We start from the raw sequence: 19,890 nt of genomic DNA, 5'->3' as shown, positions 1-19,890 counted from the left end.
ACTTTCTTGGGCATCTCTCTGGACTTTGTAAATTGCCTAGATGCATAATTACTGTCCTTGCTTCTAGCATTCATCACTGGAGATTCAGCTCTATCTCTGCATTCCTCTTTTAAATGACTGATCAAGTCTTTAAAAGTTAGACCTTCTCTGTGGTCCATGAGGCTTACAAATGTGTTAAATTTTGGTCCAAGCGATGATAATAAGAATGATATATTTGTAATATCATCAAAAGCTTGGGGAGTTGGATCAAACCTCTGAATAATCTTAGTAAATTTAGAATCATAGAATCATAGAGTTGGAAGAGACCCCAAGGGCCATCGAGTCCAACCCCCTGCCAAGCAGGAAACACCATCAGAGCACTCCTGACATATGGTTGTCAAGCCTCTGCTTAAAGACCTCCAAAGTAGGAGACTCCACCACACTCCTTGGCAGCAAATTCCACTGTCGAACAGCTCTTACTGTCAGGAAGTTCTTCCTAATGTTTAGGTGGAATCTTCTTTCTTGTAGTTTGGATCCATTGCTCCGTGTCCGCTTCTCTGCAGCAGCAGAAAACAACCTTTCTCCCTCCTCTATATGACATCCTTTTATATATTTGAACATGGCTATCATATCACCCCTTGACCTCCTCTTCTCCAGGCTAAACATGCCCAGCTCCCTTAGCCGTTCCTCATAAGGCATCGTTTCCAGGCCTTTGACCATTTTGGTTGCCCTCCTCTGGACACGTTCCAGTTTGTCAGTGTCCTTCTTGAACTGTGGTGCCCAGAACTGGACACAGTACTCCAGGTGAGGTCTGACCAGAGCAGAATACAGTGGCACTATTACTTCCCTTGATCTAGATGCTATACTCCCCAGGTGCTTAGGGGAATTGTTGCAGTGTATGGACTCTGCATGGTGGCAATTCAGGGGGCGAATTCCCAGGCAAAAGGCAGGTCCACAAATCTGGAATGAGCAGCAAACTCTCCCTTAAGGAACAAGACTTAGTGGTACTGTAGGAATAGTTGTTGACTTGGGTCTCCAAGGTGTGAGTGTGGCCAGGTCAATATTGTTTTCACTCCTGACTGACATGCCAGCTTAGGGTCTTTCTTGAGAATAAGAACCTGGGTAGTATTTCTACGAGGTAATCTCTCAGTTGGGCTACTGCAACATGCCATGAAACTGACATCCCTTTAAAACAGTTCAGTCCTGGATTCCTAGACATCTTCCTAATTTCTTTCCAGAGACCGCCAAAGCACACGAGAACAGAAACCCCAATGAAGATCTACGGATTGTTCTTGTCGGGAAGACGGGAGGAGGGAGAAGTGCCACAGGAAACACCCTTCTGGGGAAGAAGACCTTTGAGTCCAAACTCTCCCCGAAGCCAGTGACCGAGACTTACAGCAGAGAGGTCCGAGCAGAGAGGTGGAAGGGGAAACAAGTCGTCGTCATTGACACTCCAGACATTTTTGATGCTCGTCTTCAAACACATCATTATATTCTGGAAGTCCAGAAGTGCCTCTTTCTCTGTCAGCCAGGTCCCCATGCCCTGGTGTTTGTGACGCAGGCCGGTCGTTTCACCCAGGAAGACACTGTGGCCATGAAGAGGGTGGAGGAGGTCTTTGGCCCAGAGGCCACAAAGTACATGATTGTCTTGTTCACCCGCAAAGAAGACCTAGAGACAGAAAGCCTAGAGGAGTACATAGAGCTATCTGGAAACCGACCTCTTCAGGATTTGGTGAGAAAATGCAAGGGCCGTTGCTGCGCTTTCAACAACAGAGGGACGGGAGAGGAAAGGGCCAGCCAGGCGGAAGAGCTGCTGTCTCTGATTGAGAAGGTGGTTCAGGAGAACGGGGACCAGCCGTATCTCAAGCCGTGTCTGATGGAGATGTCACTGAGGTCAGAGGGAAGGGATCCTGGGGAGACCTCAAAGCAGACAGCAGCAGGGGAACCAGTGGAAGATGAAATGAATGCTGGAGGAATCCCCAAAGGGCAGCAGAAGAAGAAATCGAAACATCGGGTGGTGGAGGTAGGGTGCAAAGAATGAGAATTGGGCCCCTGTCTTTTCCAATTGCTGATGACTTAAATGGTAGCCAAATTCAAACTTGGAAAAGGAGGGTGGAACAGGGCTGTTTTCAGTTGCTCCTGAGGGTAAGAGCTGAACAAGCAGCTCAAAAGTAAAACAAAAAATGAAAGCATTATGAAGAACTTTATGTTCCTGGGGAAGAATTTATTAATTTAATGGATTTATATCCCACCTTTTCTTCCAAGTTCAAGGTGGCACACGCGGTTCTCCCCCCTTCATTTAACACCCCCCCCAAATGCTATTTCATTAGAGGTTTTTAAGCAGAGGCGGGGGGGAGGGCTCCCTATCGAGAGACCGCAGAAGTGTTGGGCTAGATGACATTTGAGGTTCCTTCCATGAGCTTAAGGGGGGAAAGGTAAATTCTTGCTTATTTAAGAATTCCCCCCCTCCTTCTCCCCCTTGACATCTTTTCCCCTTTCTCTTGACTCCACACCAATCACTTACGGTTTGTTTCCAACAGGCATTTACGGTTTCCCTTTGTTCGTACCTTGTCCCAGAATCCGGCAAAGCTTCCAAAGAAGGCAGAGGAGGAGCAGGAAGATCTCGTCCTCCAATGTAAACGGAAGCAGTATCATCAATAAACACAGCAGGATAATTTGCGTTCTCCCATCATTATTGCACGTCCTCCGCGTGGCACTATTCCTTCATCCCCCTTGCTTTCACAACCTCCTTAAGCCTAAAGTGGGTTTCACATTTTGGATCCATGGAATTCTGTGGCTTATCCACACTTCCTCTTGTTTTTCTGCCTCTCCACAGGAAACCTTCTCCTTGGAGCTTAGTTGGAGCAAATGTCAACCGTCTTTCCCAGGAATTGATGTTTGCTCTGATTTGGATGGTGTTCCATGGGAGAGGAGTGTGAAAAGGGGGGAAACCACTCAGACCGGTGTTTTCTAGGGGTGGGATTGAGGAAAGGTGGACAAGCCAGTGTGTGGTAAATAAATCAAGAATCCTGTTTTAAAGTCATCCATGTTGGTGGCCATCAATATGAGCTTATTGTTCATATGTTGAATTAGATATATATGGGGGCACAAACATATTTTAAATGCTTGGAGCCTTTAAAACCCTCTCAGGCCCTGGCAGTGGGCATGGGGAGTTCAGTGGCTGTTTGTGTTCACCAGGGGAAGGTGTCGAGGGCACAATTGTGCCCCTGGAAAACATACTGGCAGCTGCTGGTCTATGAGGCCAGGCTCCAAGGCAGCTGGAACATCCTTTTCTGCCCTTTCTGAGATCACTTAGCTCTTTCTGCCTCAGCAACGGACACCTGGTATCCGCTGCACACCTGATGCTTCTCATTTCCATTTGGGCAGATTTCCTTTCCCCTTCCCCTCTCAATAAGTTGACATGACTCCTACTTTCTCCTGCTTCCTCTCATTGGTAACAAACACACAGCGGGGGGGGGGGAGTGAGTGTCTTCTGCACCCTCCTTTTGAGTCAGCAGAACCATCCGCTTCTAAGACTTGCCCTTTGGAAACAAAACAAACTCTTCCAATGTTTTATTTATTGTAAAAAGGAAGGTGTGCTATTTTGCAACCACTTGGAAATTACCCCAGGGGCTGATGGGTGAACTGGGGTTTACTGGTATTTTGAAATATATGGTGGGAGCCATATATTCATGTCATATTTGGTGGTAACGGCAGTGAAAGAAGATGGTTTTGCTACAGACTGTTTGTACTAAATTTGAATATTTTCCATTCATCAAGCTGCATGAATTCTCTAATTGCTCAGATATTAGAATGTTATTCTAAGTTTGGTTCCCTTCACATGCATCTCAGCTGTTCCAGAAACTCCTCCCTGGTAGAAGCAGAGAGGCAAAGAACTGTCCATCCCATAATGACCCCAAGGTCGTTTCCAGCAGTGTTAGAAACAGAGAAATGAAAGCTAGGAACTCAATGGCACCTTAAACCGAGGTTATGGGAGCAACAACGGAATGTCTAGGTGCGCTTTTTTATTAGCAAGAATACAAAGCTGAAAATGAATAAACTGCGGCTAAAATATTATCTTCATTTTTCACATGGTCTAGTCCTTCCCCTGCCCACCCCCCTAATATTCGTAAGAGGGTCTCTTCTTCAGAGAGTAGCTGGAAGTCGGGAGGCAGAAAAAGGTCCTCCCTTCCTTCCGCTCTGCAGTTTTAATCTGAAATCAGAACTGCGCCCAGAGGTCAGAAACTGCTCGCTGTTTGAATGAAGTGTCGCAAAATGGGAGTTTCAAACACCGGCTCGCTGTCCAAGCATTCTGTCTGACCTGCTTGCAGGAAAGTGCGAGTTGCGTGACAACAGGGCGTCAGAGACAAGCCCATACTCCACACTTCGCAGGGGCATTTCTCCTCCAGAAGTCGCATCTTTCAGGCTCACTTGGGGGGGGGCTAGGGAAATGGCCCCTTTCCATGCACGAGCTGCTCACCCACAATGCATTTTGCGTGTGCCAGAAGAGGGCCGGATTGAGGTTTGATGAGGCCCTCAGCTCCTGAAGGTAATGGGGCCCTTTCTATGTCCAGCTGTCCTTTGTCAACACAAATTGTCACTGTTTTTGTGTTTAATATATGCTATATGGTGATTTATGGACCTCACAGGTATCTAGAGCCATTTGCACATAACAAAATACGTGGGGGGTTTCAAAGTAATTGTGGAACTGAAATACAATTAAGAAGTATATTAATAGTAAAATACAATTAAGAAGTATATTAATAGTGAAATAATTATTAAGCTCTAACTTAAAATGATTTATTCATAATGAACTTAATAATGCAAACACATTGGCATTTGGCAATAAAAAAAGTTCCTTTAGAAACACCATTTACAAAGACTCATCATCTAGTCTCCAGAAACTTGCTATAGCATGAAATAATAATAGGTGTAAATATATGATGCAAACTACTATTAATTAAATAGCAGGATGTAGGCACCCTATATATAGAAAGGAGCAAAGCAGGGAAATTTGAGGGAGCAGGCCAGCAGGCGGGGCCCAAGACTTACATCATAGGAGCCTGCACAACACACAAACACTGTTGCTGGATGTACGTTTTATTTTATTTGTTTTTTATCTTATATTTCGGAAATGTGCATCCTTTAATTCCCCCCCCCCCCGAGAGTGGGGCCCTGAGCTCTGGCTTGTTGAGCTTATACCTCGATCCGGCCCTGTGCCAGAATCTCTCAGCCTTGAAGGTGGATGGACGCGGAGCTCAGCATCCCACGATCGCGCCTCCTTTTGTTCCCAGACGCCCTTCAGGAGGGCGGGGAGAGCGGCGGGTTCCTGGAAGCTCATCTGAGCGCGCTGCCGTGGCGCGCATCTCCCTCCTGATTCCCTGGCCAGAGGCGGGACCCGGGGAGACCGGGCGTGGGGAGCGCCTTGCGCTGTCCCCGTTCAGCTTGCAAGAGGGAAGGGGGATCGGGGCCCATGGGCGATGCCAAGTCCATCCCTCCGAGGTCCCTCCTCCTGGCACGAAGCCTGCCCAGGGCAGCAGGAGTCCTCACGCCCAGCCCGCGCTGTCCTCTTGCGCGAGTCTCCCCGCGTGATGCGCGAGGACCGGGAGACAAAGCGGGGATTGTGGGGCCTGGAGAGCCGCTGCCGAGCCCCCCTCCGCCCCTCCCCGCCCGCCCAGCTGGTGCGCAAAAGCTCCGCCCGGGTGGATGGAAACGAAACCAAAAGTGCCCTCGCTGTTGCGCCCCGCGTTTGCGTCTGCCTCCCGCGGCCCCGAAAGGAACTGCATGTCGCTCACTTTCGCCTTTATTTCTTTTTTTGGGGGCTCCAAAACTTCGGGGATAAGATTCCGGGGACGCTGCTCCCGAGGAAACCCATAGAGGTTGCTCCGCTCCCATATTTGGGAGTTGAGATCTACGGATGGTTCATTCTACTTGCTGTGCAATGCCAGAAGATTAGTGTGCATAAATCAAGTTGGTTTATGTCGCTGGAGCGCCCTGGAGAAGAAGGGGATCCCTTTTCCAGAGCTATGCTCACCAGAGGACGCTTGGAGATCCGGGGGCTGCAGATAGCCCAGAGCACTCTCCCAACAAAAGATTCCCTACACGCCTCTTCTGTTTCCTCATTTCCTGGGTCTCCCTTAGTAAGATATTTCCTTATTCCTCCTTCTGTGTTGTTTTTTGAAGGTGGTGACACAGTAATGCAAAGGAGTCCAAAGGGGTCCAAAGGATGCTCTGACTCATCCCACTTGCAGGAGGGAAACTCTGGCCATTTCCAAGGTTCAGGGATTTTATTTATTATTACTCTGTTTGCACAATTCCTCTCTCTCTCTCTCTCTCTCTCTCTCTCTCTCTCACACACACACACACACACACACACCCCTTCAACCCACCAGGCCTCATTTGTAAGTGAAGATATATTGAGGTGTTTGGTGCTTCCCCACCTGGACTCAAATGGCTGTTTAACTACCTGTTTAACTACCGGTTTTCTTCCCAGTGGTCATCCTTGGTTAAAAACAAAAACAAAAAAACCCCTCCTTCACCCTCATTTTTCCTTCTGAAGAACAAGTGGGGGCTGTATAGAGCCCCCGTTTGAAGCAGTCAAAACCACTGCAGCAAAACTTAACAGTATTTTACAAACTTGGGAGGTGGGTGATCCATTTTTAGTCAGTTTTATTCTGTCAAGACTGTGTGCTCCTGAAATGAAGCATGAATCTCCCAGTCTTTGTTGTGTAATGGATAGAATAGAATAGGGTTTGGATATAAATGCAATAAGGGATGTGAGTGGCGCTGTGGGTTAAACCACAGAGCCTAGGGCTTGCAGATCAGAAGGTCGGCGGTTCGAATCCCCGTGACAGGGTGAGCTCCCATTGCTCGGTCCCTGCTCCTGCCAACCTAGCAGTTCGAAAGCACATCAAAGTGCAAGTAGATAAATAGGTACCGCTCCGGCGGGAAGGTAAACGGTGTTTCTGTGCGCTGCTCTGGTTCACCAGAAGCGACTTAATCATGCTGGCCACATGACCCGGAAGCTGTATGCCGGCTCCCTTGGCCAATGAACCCCGCAACCCCAGAGTCGGCCACGACTGGACATACTGGTCAGGGGTCTCTTTACCTCTATAAATGCAATAAGACAATGAAATGAATACTAAGCATTGTGGAGCAAAGCCTGTTTGCTGCTCTGCTTGTTCTCTGTGTGCGGAAGGGACCTTTCTCGGCACAGGAAGGTGAGAAACTGCAAGGGAGAGGGCGTTCCTTGGGGGAATTTATTGTCCCAAATTCGTTGTGGACATTCACTCATACTTTTTTGTGAGAATTCAGAATAAATTGTTGAATTTGGATCCTTCTTGGCTTCTGTATTTTTATTCACCTCAATTCCAGGAAGTGAGTTGAAAGAAATGACCACAAGGAAGCCATCTCTGGAGTTCAATATCAGCAGAGAGAGGACTCAGCTTGCACTGCTCACAACGCGTTCCTTTTTGCTATTTTATACCAAGCCACATGAAAAAGGCAATGATTTGGAAAATTATGAAGAATAACTGGCAAATGATGAAAAGTGGCAAATTTTTAACATAGTAAAAGCACAGCGCTAACAATGCCTTATATGGAAATGTTTGCAATACAACTTCTAGGAACATTGTATGGAAGCAATAGGAAACTGTTTGCATTAGCAAAGGGAAAGAGGCATGTCTTCAGGATTAGGCAGGAGTCATTCAATGCAACTGATTTGCAGAAGTCATTGCCTCTCAATCATAGAGCACAATGTTGCTTTGCTGATCAAAATGAGAAAAACCTTGTGAACCACCTCTGTCTCCTTGAGGGAAGGGCAGTAACAAGGGTAAACTTTTTTTAAAAAATGAACTAAATATTTTTTTCCCTCTCTCTACCTACTGACAAATTCTTATTTCCTCACCTCCCCCACAGCATCATATATTCTCATAATGTAATTGAGCTCAGGTGGTTCTGGAGGTAAGTGATGGTGAAGCCACTCTTTCCCTCTTCCTCACGTGCAGAACGTTGCACAAAATGCCCAGATGATCATCATCCAAACAAGGACAGAGATCAACGTGTCCCCAAATTTATCACCTTCCTGGCTTATGGAAAACATTTGGGGATCATCTTAGCTCCCATTGTCCTCTTTTTGTCTTTAACAGCAGGGAGTGTGTTGGATCTCAACGTGGTATGTGTCCAACCAGATTTGGTGTTCACCTTTGAATAGGCTAGGATTTTGTGCTGCTCCATATCCCCAAAGCAGCCATTTTGTGACTGGCAGGGGACCAGCTCCTGGGGGCCGAGACCTTTTGTCCCCCTCCCCCATATTATGGGTGGAATGGATACCCTGCCAATGTTCAAAAAGCAGGGAGGCGGAGTGTGGAGCCAAGGGTGGCCCAGCTCCGGCCTCTGGCTCCTCCTCTTCCTGCTGTGGAAGGGAAGGAGGTTCAAAGCACCTCCTGTCGGTGGTGGCCCTGGGAGGAGGAGAGGCAGAGCCACTGACCACTGAAGCCACACAGCTGCTGCGTTCAGCTCTGCCCCCAGCTCCTCCTGACGTCGTGCCGTTGCACAGACGACGTTGGCTCCTCCAGTCGCTTTCACAAGCTGGCGCCTCTGGTGACCAGCACCCACAGCACCTTCTCAGAATTCAAAGTGTTCCCACTGGTCCAAAACGTTGGGTGACCCCTGGTCCACAGCATCGTCCTCATAGTTCCCACCTGAAACAAGAACCACAACATGAGTCATTCATGTATTATTATCCTTCATGCTCCAAAAGGGGACATCCACCCCACCCCCGTTTCTCTCTCAGCATTATTTCACCCCACGAGCACATTCCACACCGCGAAAAGTATGTGAGGAGGCTGCAGAGGTGAGCCAGTGAGGAGTGAAGCCCAGGAGGCAAAGGGCTGTGGCAAAGGGAGAGTCCTGAGGCATCTTCCTTCAGCTCCTGGTCCTGAGGGTCCCCATCCCAGATATAGGGCACCGTTAGCCCTCTAAAAAGAACCTTTCTAGAGCAAAATAGAGGACACATTTGCCAACTTCAAGTTCTAACTCTCTACCCACGAAAAAGAGGACGTGTCCTGGAAAAGGAGGACATATGGCAACCCGGCAATGCCCATCTCATTCTGTATTAGGGAGAAGTAATAAATCCAGGAACCCTTTTCCTGTTGGTGACAAACAAATGCCCTTAAAAATCTTGGAAATCAGAATGGGCATTTTGTTTTCCTGGCTGCCTTTGATACTGATGCCAAGCCCTTCCATGTCCTGCTTGACGATCCACATGGTGCGCTTGATGTTGGCAAGGGAGTCCAGGACAGGGGCTCCTGGCTCGCCACCATTCAGCTGCACGGGGCTGGGGGCAGTGGGCAGCTGCAGCGGCTCGTCGGTGCCCTTGCTGCTGGGGCTGATGCTCAATAAGTCGTCAGAAAGGGTGATGAGCACCCGCAGCCACTGCTTGCCCAGTACCCACAGCTCCAGCAAGCCGCTCTTGGAGCTCCCTGGCCGGCCGCCATCTTCAGCGCATTCCTTGGGTAGCCGCCACTGCTAACCCTGCCTGCCTGGAGTGGAGCCGGGACACGCAGCGAGAAGCCACCGGCCAGGCGGACGGCCAGCTGAGCCGCCTTGAATGATGGTCAGGGGTGCCATGGGCAACCCTGGCCTCTGTCCCTCTTTCCTTCCCTCCCTCCTCAGATGCCCTCTCACACCTCTCCCTCCCAAAGACTTGCATGGCTGTTTGTTGCATCAGCCCTGGCTACAAGCTCCCCAGGTGAATGGTGCCTCTGGGGCTGGCCAGGCGGTGCTGGGTGCCAGGAGTTGAGGCGCCTCAGAGTAAGCAAGCAAGTGGGCGAGGGAGCCCTGCCAGCCAGTCCGCCAGCCCTTGCTGTTGGGAATGGACAGACAAGTTGGCAGGCAGGCAGGCGTTGTGCTGGCCTTCCTTGTGCTTGCTGTGTGCAAGGCCTGCCTGGGAGCTGAGTGCCCAGTGCCAAAGGGGAGCCTTTCCGCCATGCTGGCCTGGCAGTACCCGCTGCTGCCGCCCAAGATGACTAAGGTGCTGGTCTCACGTTCACCTTTGGCCTGTCTCCGTCAGGCCACTAAAGCTGGGGGCACCCTCTTCCCAGGCCCCTGTGGGGCAGTGTGAGGAGCCACCTCTCTATGGGGCAGGAGGGCAGCTCAGAGACCAGGGGCAGAGGCCACCCGGAGGACTCCCAAGGAGAGGGGAGAGGAGGCTGAGGGAACCCTCCACAAGGGAGGGTGTTCGAAAAAGGGTGAGGGGCTGCCAGCTCTGCAGGCAAGGGGTGGCATAACTGGGCTCCTGAGCCCCACAGGGGGGCCACAGAAAGAATGCAGTTGGTCCAGGGAACCATGGACCCCAAAAGGTTGAAAACCTCTGGCTTATGGGATTGTGACGACTTGGGTCACTGGGTTGGGCAGAGCAGGCAGAAGGCACCAGGCGCTTCAATGACAAGGGGACCCAGAACTTGCCAAAGATCATTTTGAGATAAAAATTTGGGGTGCATGTTTTTGTACATGTGTTTTGAGCTCTGGTGTGTTTTGAGCTCTGGAGTATGTGAGGAAAGGGATCGTTCAATAGATAAATGGAATGAGTGTTGTGTTGTACTGTTGAACTGTTTTATTGTTGTTAGCCGCCCTGAGACCGGCTTCGGCTGGGGAGGGCAGGATATAAATAAAATTGATGATGATGATGATGATGAAATAAAAGTTTAGCTCTAAGCTGCCTTAAGTCCCTGTCAAGGGAAAAGATAATAATTAATAATAATAATTTTATTATTTGTATCCCTCCCATCTGGCGGGGTTGCCCCAGCCGCTCTGGGCGGCTCCTAGCATATACAAAAATATAATAAACTTCAAGCATGGATAACTTCCCTATACAGGGCTGCCTTCAGATGTCTTCTAAACATTGTATATTTACTTATCTCCTTGACATCCGATAGGAAGGCATTCCACAGTACAGGTTGCCATATATTTCTATCAGCACCATGTTTGTTTGTCATCAGGAGAATTTAGAGAGGGGAAATTGTGTGCAGGCAAAGGGTTAAACACCGGCTTCTCTGTATTCTGAATACCCCCCTCCCCAAAACCATTTTTCTTCCTCTTTTCAAAATTTCTTTATGGACATTCATTCATGCTTGTTTGAGACTCCGTCAGTGGTCGGTGTCACACGTTGAAAGAACAGTAAGCTCATGACTTCCTTCAAGGAATCCTGGGAACTGTAGTTCACCTCCCAGAGAGCAACAATCCCAGACACCCTTCGCAAACTCCAGTTCGCAGAATTCTCTGTGGGAAATCATGCAACTTAAATGTCCTGTGTGCAGTCAGCCCCAGTCACCTATTTGTTAAGTGGGAATAATTATGGTTTGCCACCCAGATCAAATCCTCCCCATTAACAAGTGGGGATTTTGATCTGTACTTGCTAGGGCATGGCGATATCTGGTTTTCATCATTGCAATGACATTTATATATCACAATGTCTGAAATAAGGATGGAGCTATAGATGGGAACAGATACCTGGTTTTCAATATGGCCATATATCACCAGCTAAACACCATGATATACCGATATATCACAATGTCTGATGTATGGATGGAGCTGTGTAGAGGCACTGACTGGCTTCACGGTTTTCCCCACATTGTGATTTCTGCATAGTACACACACATCATGATTGGCGATATATTGCCTGCTCAAATATTATGAAACCGATATCAAGATACAGACTTCAAACCAGTTTCAGACAATATATCGCCCAGCCCTAGTACTGGCTTTGGTAAGGTTCATATATGTGAGGTCGTTTTCCTTGTCTGTGTGTGTGGAACAGTTTCATATGTGCATCTATTGTTACGTTTGTTCTGTTCAGTTGGTTTGACATGTAATTCAGAAATGGAATGAACTGATGCAATCCATCATCAATCAATCAAATCTTGATTACGGCCATAGACCAGAATAAGTAGGGTGGGGTACAATCATTTAGAATCTGTAAAACATTTTGGAAAGCTAAAAAGTATTAAAACAGAAGGTATATCTAAAAGACTATAAGAATCTAAAAGAAATTAAAAGAGGGGTTAGGAGCATTAAATGGATGTGGAGAAGAATAAAAGATTAGTATATAAAAGACTACAACTATCAGTTTAGAGAGCACTATCATGTGAGTGTTCATTAAATCTAGTTTGTGGTGCAGGTCATCATCCGATGGATCTTGAGCGCTGCTGTGCAGAACCTGGCAACGTCGTATGTTGTAGCAGGGTTGGGATCTGACAGCAGCAGCGAGGCATAAAATTGTCCTGTGCACCTTGGAGTACTTATGGTGTAATGGGGAGAGGAGGCTAATACAAAAGTCTCTATAGTATAGGAAGTGGAGAAGCACATGCTCTGTTGTTCCTATTTGTCCAGAGTCACAGGGGCATTGCAACTGATACAATGACAAATAAAATACTAAGCAGGTGATTCTTAGGACATTGCACCCAGACAATCCGGTTTGTTCATTAGTTTATTTGTTTTTCTCCTGGCACCTCATAAGAAGCAGGTGGGCTGGCTTTAAAAATCCCCAGCTTTGCTAAAGGGGAGATATTAAGAGGAACGATTATAAAGAAAAAAGTAAAGCCCTGCACCACACACACATATGAAGATAAATACTTTTCTGTAGCTGACACCCTTGTGAGCTTTCCCTTCCCCCTCTTCCTTGGCCCTTTTCCTGCAGATGTAAGATCCAAGCTCTGGCTCCATGATTGGCGTCTCCAGGTATGTCTCTTCATTCCCCTCGACCATCTCCAGGACCATCTCCATCAGCTCAGAGACCTGGTCCTCCCGTTCTCCTAATGCCGCCCTGTTATTAAAAGCGCAGAAGCGCCCCCCGCATTCTTGGACCAGCTTCCGGACAGCCTCGTTATCTGACTGCATCACGTAATCCCGCAAGGAGTCGCCTTCTAAGGCTTCTTTGCGGGTGAATAAGAGGATGGTGTGCTTCATGGCCTCTGTCCCAAACATCTCCCGGACTCGCTGGGCTGCCTCCTCGTCCTCCGCGGTGAAGCGGCCCACCTGGGTCACAAACACGAGCGCATGAGGGCCAGGCTGAGAGAGGTCAAGGCAGCGCTTGGTCTCCTGGTCCAGCCTTTCATCGCAATCTCCTGTGCCCAAAATATCCGCTGTGTCAATCACGGACACAGGATGGCCTCTCCAAGTGCAAGACGCCCTTTGGCAGGACAAGGTGGTTGTCCTGGCCTGAAGTTTCGAATCAAAGAGCTTCTGGCCAAGGATGGTGTTTCCTGTGGCGCTTTTGCCGCCTCCAGTCTTGCCCACAAGGACGATCCTCAGTTCTCTCCTATTTCCTGCGGGTTTTGAAAGACAGCAAAGAGCTGGTCAGCAAAAATATCAGAGCAACCACTTCTGGTGGGATCCCTCTTAATATGTGATTGTTGAGAATTATATTGTTTTCTGATCCTCAGAGAGACTGAATGCATATGGAAAGCGTAAGGTAAAGGGACCCCTGACCATTAGGTCCAGTCATGACCGACTCTGGGGTTGCACTGCTCATTTTGCTTTATTGGCTGAGAGAGCCGGCGTTTGTCTGCAGACAGCTTCTGGGTCATGTGGCCAGCATGAATAAGCTGCTTCTGGCAAACCAGAGCAGCGCACGGAAACTGCCGACCTTCTAATCGGCAAGTCCAAGGCTCTGGGGTTTAACCCACAGTGCCACCCGCGTCCCTTATATAAAGCGTACACATGTATAAATAAAAGCAGAAGAGGAACAGATTGGGAAACATTTGTGTACACCTGATAAATTCAACAGTGTAAATAAGTTTTGATGGATGCAATAATGGAATACTGAATGGTTTAGTTTTTTGGAAAATAGGCAGGGATTTATGATATGCATCTTGAATTTGAACAAGCACTACGTAGTTCCTTTTCCCAGCTCTGGTCAGTGCAGTCAAGAATGAGCCGGGCGAACCAGTGGCCTGATGCAGCCGAGGGCATCTTTCTAGGTTCCTGCAGATGTGCGTCATCCCACCCAGGCACCTCCCACCTCCCAAATCCCCAAAATATTACACATTGGTATAACAATATTTTTTCTGCAAATAAATAAAATAAATGTCATTGGGGGTGCCGTGAAAAACTCCTGCGAAATAGATCTGGAATAATCCACCCCACCCCAAGCAGTCAATCTGCCTCTGAGTCACTGGAACCCTTCCTTACCTCCTCTGGTCCAGTCCATCTTCCCCTGAAAAAAATGGCAAGAAATCAAGATGATCTTCTCAGGCAGCCTTCCATCTGCAAACCCAGCACCCCACCCCTAGTTCAGACATGTGGTATCTCAAAGGAGAAACAGTACATTTCAGACATAAAAATGTTCAGAATATTTTGCAAGCAATGAGAAAGGAAATGCCCTCTGAACTGTGACCAAACGCTGTGGCTCTTTCCTCAGGGGGCACTTCAACAGAATTCAATTAAAAATGTAATTATTATTAATTTCAAATATTATTTTCACGTATTGCAAGCAGAAGAACACCCCCCTCACCCTGAAGAGAGCGCCTGGCAAACATCAGTCTAAACATATAAGGCTTTATATGACATAAAGCCACATAATAAAACATCAATTATGTGTTTAGATCTGTTGGTAGCCGCCCAGAGCAGCTGGGGCAACCCAGTCAGAAGTGTGGGGTTCAAATAATAAAATTTATATTCTGGTGGAGTCTTTGCTTAATTTATTCATTTCATAAAAATATGCATCCCTTGATTGTAAAAAACAGGGGGGGAAAGAATCTCAAAGCATTTTGCCAAAAGATAAAATCACCATTAAGAAGAATTAACAAAGACTTAAAAGCGGAGTTAAAAAGTTAAAATGACAAGACCTAAGAACAGATTAAAAGTCTTGCCAGCTTTCTAAGCATCTGAATAGGCTTGTCCAGAGACAGTCCCAGATTTACAGAAGCGCCTCCGGTTTCAGATGTGATCCCAGAACGTCTTGCTTTTCCTTAGAATCATAGAAACATAGAATTGGGGAGTTGGAAGGGACCCCGAGAGTCGTCTAGTCCAGCCCCCTGCAATGCAGGAATATCCAGCTGCCCCCAACGGGGATCAAGCCTGCAACCTTGGCTCTAACCAACAGAGACATCCAGGCTTAGGATGTCCCTATGATCATCAGAGAAATGTTGGAGGGCCTGGAGTTGCGGAACCCACAAGCCAAGGAGATAAGTAACTAGACAACCTTTAGAAGACATCTGGAGAGGGAAGCTGTTTAATGTTTGGTTATGCTTTTATATACACGTTGGAAGCCTCCCTGGGTGTCTGGGGCCACCTAGTCAGATGGGTACAAATAATACAACTATTATTATTATTATTATTAATATTATTATGGGATAGGACGTCCCTATTTTCATCGGAAAAACATTGGGGAGGGTAAGGAATAGTTTCAGCAAGCGCCGGAAAGAGTACAGTGTCCCTGACAAACACAATCCTGCAACTGCCCTGTTCCTGTTTGTGGTGGAAGAGAAGCCCCAGTTCGGGCGCACTCTTAAGCCACAGTCGGTCGACCAGCCTTTAAGGGATCCTTCCTTGCCTTTTGTTGCAACAGGCTAAACCCAGCTGCTGCCTCCCTAGGAAGCTAGAGGGCAGGGACCCAGCCTGGTGTGTCTGGACATATTGAAGGGAGCTGCTTCTGAGCGAGGAAGGTGCGCCCAGGAGCGCGGAGAGGCTGCCCAGGGCTGCGGGACAAGGGGCGTCTCCCGGGTCCTCTTGCAGCAGGGGCTCCCTTTGCAACCAGATCCTTCTCTCCCTCCTCTCATCTCTCCACCACTCGGCCCTTCCCAGATGGCAGACCTCACCTCCTCAGCTGCTTCGGCAGATCCTTCCTCGTCCCTCGTCGCCTTCCACGCCGGTTTGAGTTTTCCTGCAGTGAACGGGAGCGAGAGACGAGCTGCTTCTCCGAAGGGAAAATGAAAGTAGCAGCTGAATTAGGTCCTCTTCTGCTTGGAAGGAGTAGGACAAGATTTCCCCCCAGTGGATGCCTGGAGAACCAGCAGCTGGTTTGGGCGGTGGGTGGCGGCGTCGGGCGCTTTTCAGCTTAGAGAAAAGGCGAGCGCACGAGAGGGTCGCAGAATCAGAGACTTATAGAGTTGGAAGGGACCCGAGGGTCATCTAGTCCAGCCCCCCTGCAGTGCAGGAATATGCAGCTGCCCCATCGAACTTGCAGCCTTGACATCATCAGCACCATACTAGACTGAGAAGTGCACAGAATGATGCCTGGCAGGGGCTGAGGGGGACGAGTCTCCTAATATTCAGGGTGTTCTCACAAAGTGTAATGCTGGTGGTCAACAAAAGAGGTTCAAAGGCTCAAGGCAAATCTTTAAAAATGTAGTATAAACACCGACAATTGGGAAACACTGGCCTGCGAGCGCTCCAGTTGGAGAACAGCCTTGACCAAAGGTGTCATGGGCTTGGAAGACACTCGAACTCAGGACAAAAGGGAGAAACGTGCTAAGAGGAAGGCACGCTTGGCAAATCCATGCTGTGATCAACTCCCACCTGGAAGCCAATGTCCCCAATGTGGAAGGACGTGTGGATCCAGAATTGGCCTCCAAAGTCACTGTTAAAACTGTGTTTATGGAAGGCAATCTTACTCAGCTACGAGGGATCGCCAAAGAAGACAGAAGATTCAAGGTGTTGAGCAATGTCGCATGCATGATGTCATGCAGCTTCACACAGCATCACACGCATGACGTCATGATGTTGCTCGGCATCGCCCACAGGGCCCCCTCGATCCCCTTAAGGAGATGTTTATTATGCTTACGCGTTTTTAGGATTGTATTTGACTCTTGTAAATGGCTGTGGAGCTTTTCATGAACCCCATAAGCTAAGTCATGCTGACGCCTCTCCCCCCATCACTTTTTAAAAGATGATGAGGATAATAATAATAATAATAATAATAATAATAAATTTTATTTATATCCCGCCCTACCCAGCTGAGCCGGGCTCAGGGCGGCTAACAACAATCAAATAAACAATCAAATAATAACACATTCTAAAAATATTTCATTATAAAATTAGTTAAAATCAAATTGATGGCAACCGATTAAACAAAAGTCTGTGCAGGTTGCCAGAGGAGGGAGTCAGGCTGCGCCCTGACCGAAGGCCTGGCGGAACAACTCTGTCTTGCAGGCCCTGCGGAAAGATGTCAAGTCCCGCAGGGCCCTAGTCTCTTGTGACAGAGCATTCCACCAGGTTGGAGCTGCAGCCGAGAAGGCCTTGGCTCTAGTTGAGGCCAGCCTAACCTCTCTGAGGCCTGGGACCTTGAGGGTGTTATTATTTGTAGACCGTAGGTTTCTCTGTGGGGCATACCAGGAGAGGCGGTCCCGTAGGTACGAGGGTCCTAGGCCGTATAGGGCTTTAAAGGTTAAAACCAGCACCTTAAACCTGATCCTGTACTCCACTGGGAGCCAGTGCAGCTGGTATAGCACCGGATGAATGTGATCTCGCAGCGAAGACCCCATAAGGAGTCTCGCCACGGCGTTCTGCACCCGCTGGAGTTTCTGGGTCAGTCTCAAGGGCAGCCCCACGTAGAGCGAGTTACAATAATCCAGTCTGGAGGTGACCGTCGCATGGATCACAGTGGCTAGGTCAGGGCGAGAGAGATAAGGGGCCAACTGCTTAGCTTGGCGGAGATGGAAAAATGCCGCCTTTGTTATAGCTGTAATCTGCGCCTCCATAGAGAGGGAGGTATCGAAGATTACACCCAAACTCTTAACGGACGGTGCTGGCACTAATTGCACCCCCGCAAGAGATGGGAGTTGCCCCCTCGATCCCATATCGTCCCGCCCCAGCCAGAGGACCTCTGTCTTCGAAGGATTTAACTTCAACCGGCTCCCACGTAACCATCCAGCCACAGCTTCCAGACATCTGGTCAGTGTGTCTGGGGCCGAGTTAGGATGGCCATCCATCAACAGATAGAGTTGGGTGTCATCAGCATACTGATGGCAACCCAGCCCAAAACTCCGGACAAGCTGGGCGAGGGGGCGCATAAAGATGTTAAAAAGCATCGGGGAGAGAATCGCACCCTGAGGCACTCCACACACCAAGGAGTGACGCGATGACAATTCCCCCCCAAGCGCCACCCTCTGTCCCCGACCAGAGAGAAACGAGTGCAGCCATTGAAGGACTGTGCCCTGGATCCCCACGTCGGCAAGGCGGTGGTCCAGGAGTTCGTGGTCGACCATGTCAAAGGCTGCTGACAGATCTAGAAGAATCAGCAGCCCCGACCCGCCTCGATCCAGCTGCCTGCGGAGATCATCTGTTAGGGCGACCAGAGCCGTCTCGGTCCCATGACCAGCACGGAAGCCGGACTGGAATGGATCCAAAGCAGATGTTTCATCCAGAAACCTACCAAGCTGTTCAGCAACCGCTCTCTCAATCACCTTACCCAGGAATGGAAGATTCGAGACCGGGCGGTAATTGGATAGATCTAAGGGATCTAATGATGTTTTCTTTAAGAGCGGACGCACCACCGCCTCCTTCAGTTCCCCTGGGAATATCCCGGTGCCAAGGGACAAATTGATGATATCCCCCAGGGGCCCCCGCACCTCGTCTGGACACGCTCTAATCAGCCATGACGGGCACGGGTCAAGAGGACAGGTGGTGGGCTTTCCAGCTTGGAGGAATCTGTCCACATCGGCTGGAGATATCCAGTCAAAGTGGTCCAATACTGGACCCGAGGACAGTCGAGGGGCCTCCAGTTCCTTTATTGTATCCAAATTGGCAGGGAGGTCATGGCGGAGCAACAGGACCTTCTCCGCAAAAAAGCTCGCAAATGCCTCACAGCTGTGTGTCAGATTGTTATTTAAATTTGGCTGTCCTTCAAGGGACGTTAAAGACCGAATTATACTAAATAATTGCGCCGGGCGAGAGCTAGCGGATGCAATGGAGGCCGAGAAGTAAGACTTCTTAGCGGCCTTCACTGCCATCTCATAGGTTTTCATAAAAACCCTATAAGATGTTCTTGAGGCTCCGTCACGGGCACCCCGCCACACTCGCTCTAGCCGTCTGAGGTCCCGCTTCATTTTCCGAAGCTCCTCGGTAAACCAGGGAGCCCGGTTTCTGCGGGGTCGCAGAGGGCGCTTAGGTGCGATCTCATCGATGGCTGCCAGGAGCTGGGTATTCCAGCCCTCGACAAGCTCAGTCAATGAGTCGCCGGGGGAGCAAGGTCCCACAAGGCTTGACGGAATCTATCGGGGTCCATCAGCCTCCGCGGGCGAGCCCAAATCGGCTCGCCACCTAAGCAGGGTGGGGGTGGGAAGTCAATCCTGGCTTTCAGAGCGTAGTGATCAGACCATGGCACCTTCATCGAAGGAGACATGATCACATCTATACCGGCGCCAAAGATCAAATCCAGCGTGTGGCCTGCTTGATGTGTGGGGCCCGAAACAAACTGGGAGAGCCCTAGTGTCGCCATGGAAGACACCAGGTCCAGAGCCTGTGAGGAGGGAGTGGTATCAGCGTGGAAGTTGAAGTCTCCCAATACCAATAGGTTAGGGAACTCCAAGGCCCAGCCGGCCACCGCCTCCAGCAGGCCTGACAGGGTGGCTGCTGGTGCGCTAGGTGGCTGGTACACCAGCCAGACAGCCAAGCTCTCCTCGGAGCCCCACACTAGGCCAACACATTCAATGCCGGGGATGTCAATCTGCAGAGAGAATCGGGGGTGGACTGGGGGCAATGGGGGCTGAACCTGAGGAAAGGAAAGGTCAGTGGGGCCCAAGCCCACAGGTCCATCTTTGTCCAAATGGCCTGTTGGCGGAAGGTGCCCATTGGGAAAGCCACCGGCTGAAGGTCGAGGTCCTCTCCTCCTTTGCCCAGAAGACGGTCCATGGCTCTGTGCTCCCTTGGGCCAGATAGATCCCTTCCTCCTCCTGCTGCCCTCAGCTGCAG

General features: G+C 49.2%; 3 protein-coding genes across 6 annotated transcripts in view; 1 reads left to right on the top strand and 2 right to left on the bottom strand.

Moving 5' to 3' along the window:
• LOC310689330 (GTPase IMAP family member 8-like) overlaps positions 1-2,654 on the top strand; it is a 100,673-nt gene extending 98,019 nt beyond the window's left edge. The window contains 1 exon segment of the mRNA XM_083466900.1: positions 1,218-2,654. Coding sequence (XP_083323026.1) covers positions 1,218-2,020 — 803 coding nt within the window. The 3' untranslated portion in view covers positions 2,021-2,654.
• Positions 1-15,953, bottom strand: part of LOC310689470 (GTPase IMAP family member 2-like) — a 153,127-nt gene extending 137,174 nt beyond the window's left edge. The window contains exons 1-3 of one of the 4 annotated variants that reach the window (XM_083467238.1): positions 15,798-15,953; positions 14,170-14,194; positions 12,454-13,304 (exon numbers count right to left, since the gene is read on the bottom strand). In XM_083467238.1, coding sequence (XP_083323364.1) covers positions 12,547-13,304; positions 14,170-14,188 — 777 coding nt within the window. In that variant the 5' untranslated portion in view covers positions 14,189-14,194; positions 15,798-15,953 and the 3' untranslated portion in view covers positions 12,454-12,546. Of the gene's footprint in view, positions 1-12,453; positions 13,305-14,169; positions 14,195-15,797 lie in introns of those variants that run through there. The other 3 variants (XM_083467239.1, XM_083467235.1, XM_083467237.1) reach the window with 3 other exon arrangements.
• Positions 7,021-19,890, bottom strand: part of LOC310689457 (erythroblast NAD(P)(+)--arginine ADP-ribosyltransferase-like) — a 44,759-nt gene continuing 31,889 nt past the window's right edge. Inside the window, exon 3 of the mRNA XM_083467203.1 lies at positions 7,021-8,681. Coding sequence (XP_083323329.1) covers positions 8,605-8,681 — 77 coding nt within the window. The 3' untranslated portion in view covers positions 7,021-8,604. The remainder of the gene's footprint in view (positions 8,682-19,890) is intronic.

Source organism: Podarcis liolepis, assembly GCF_965112155.1.
Source record: "Podarcis liolepis genome assembly, chromosome: 12".
NCBI lineage: Eukaryota > Metazoa > Chordata > Lepidosauria > Squamata > Lacertidae > Podarcis > Podarcis liolepis.
The sequence above is the reverse complement of the archived record's forward strand: the minus strand, read 5'-3'. Positions and strand labels throughout refer to the sequence as shown.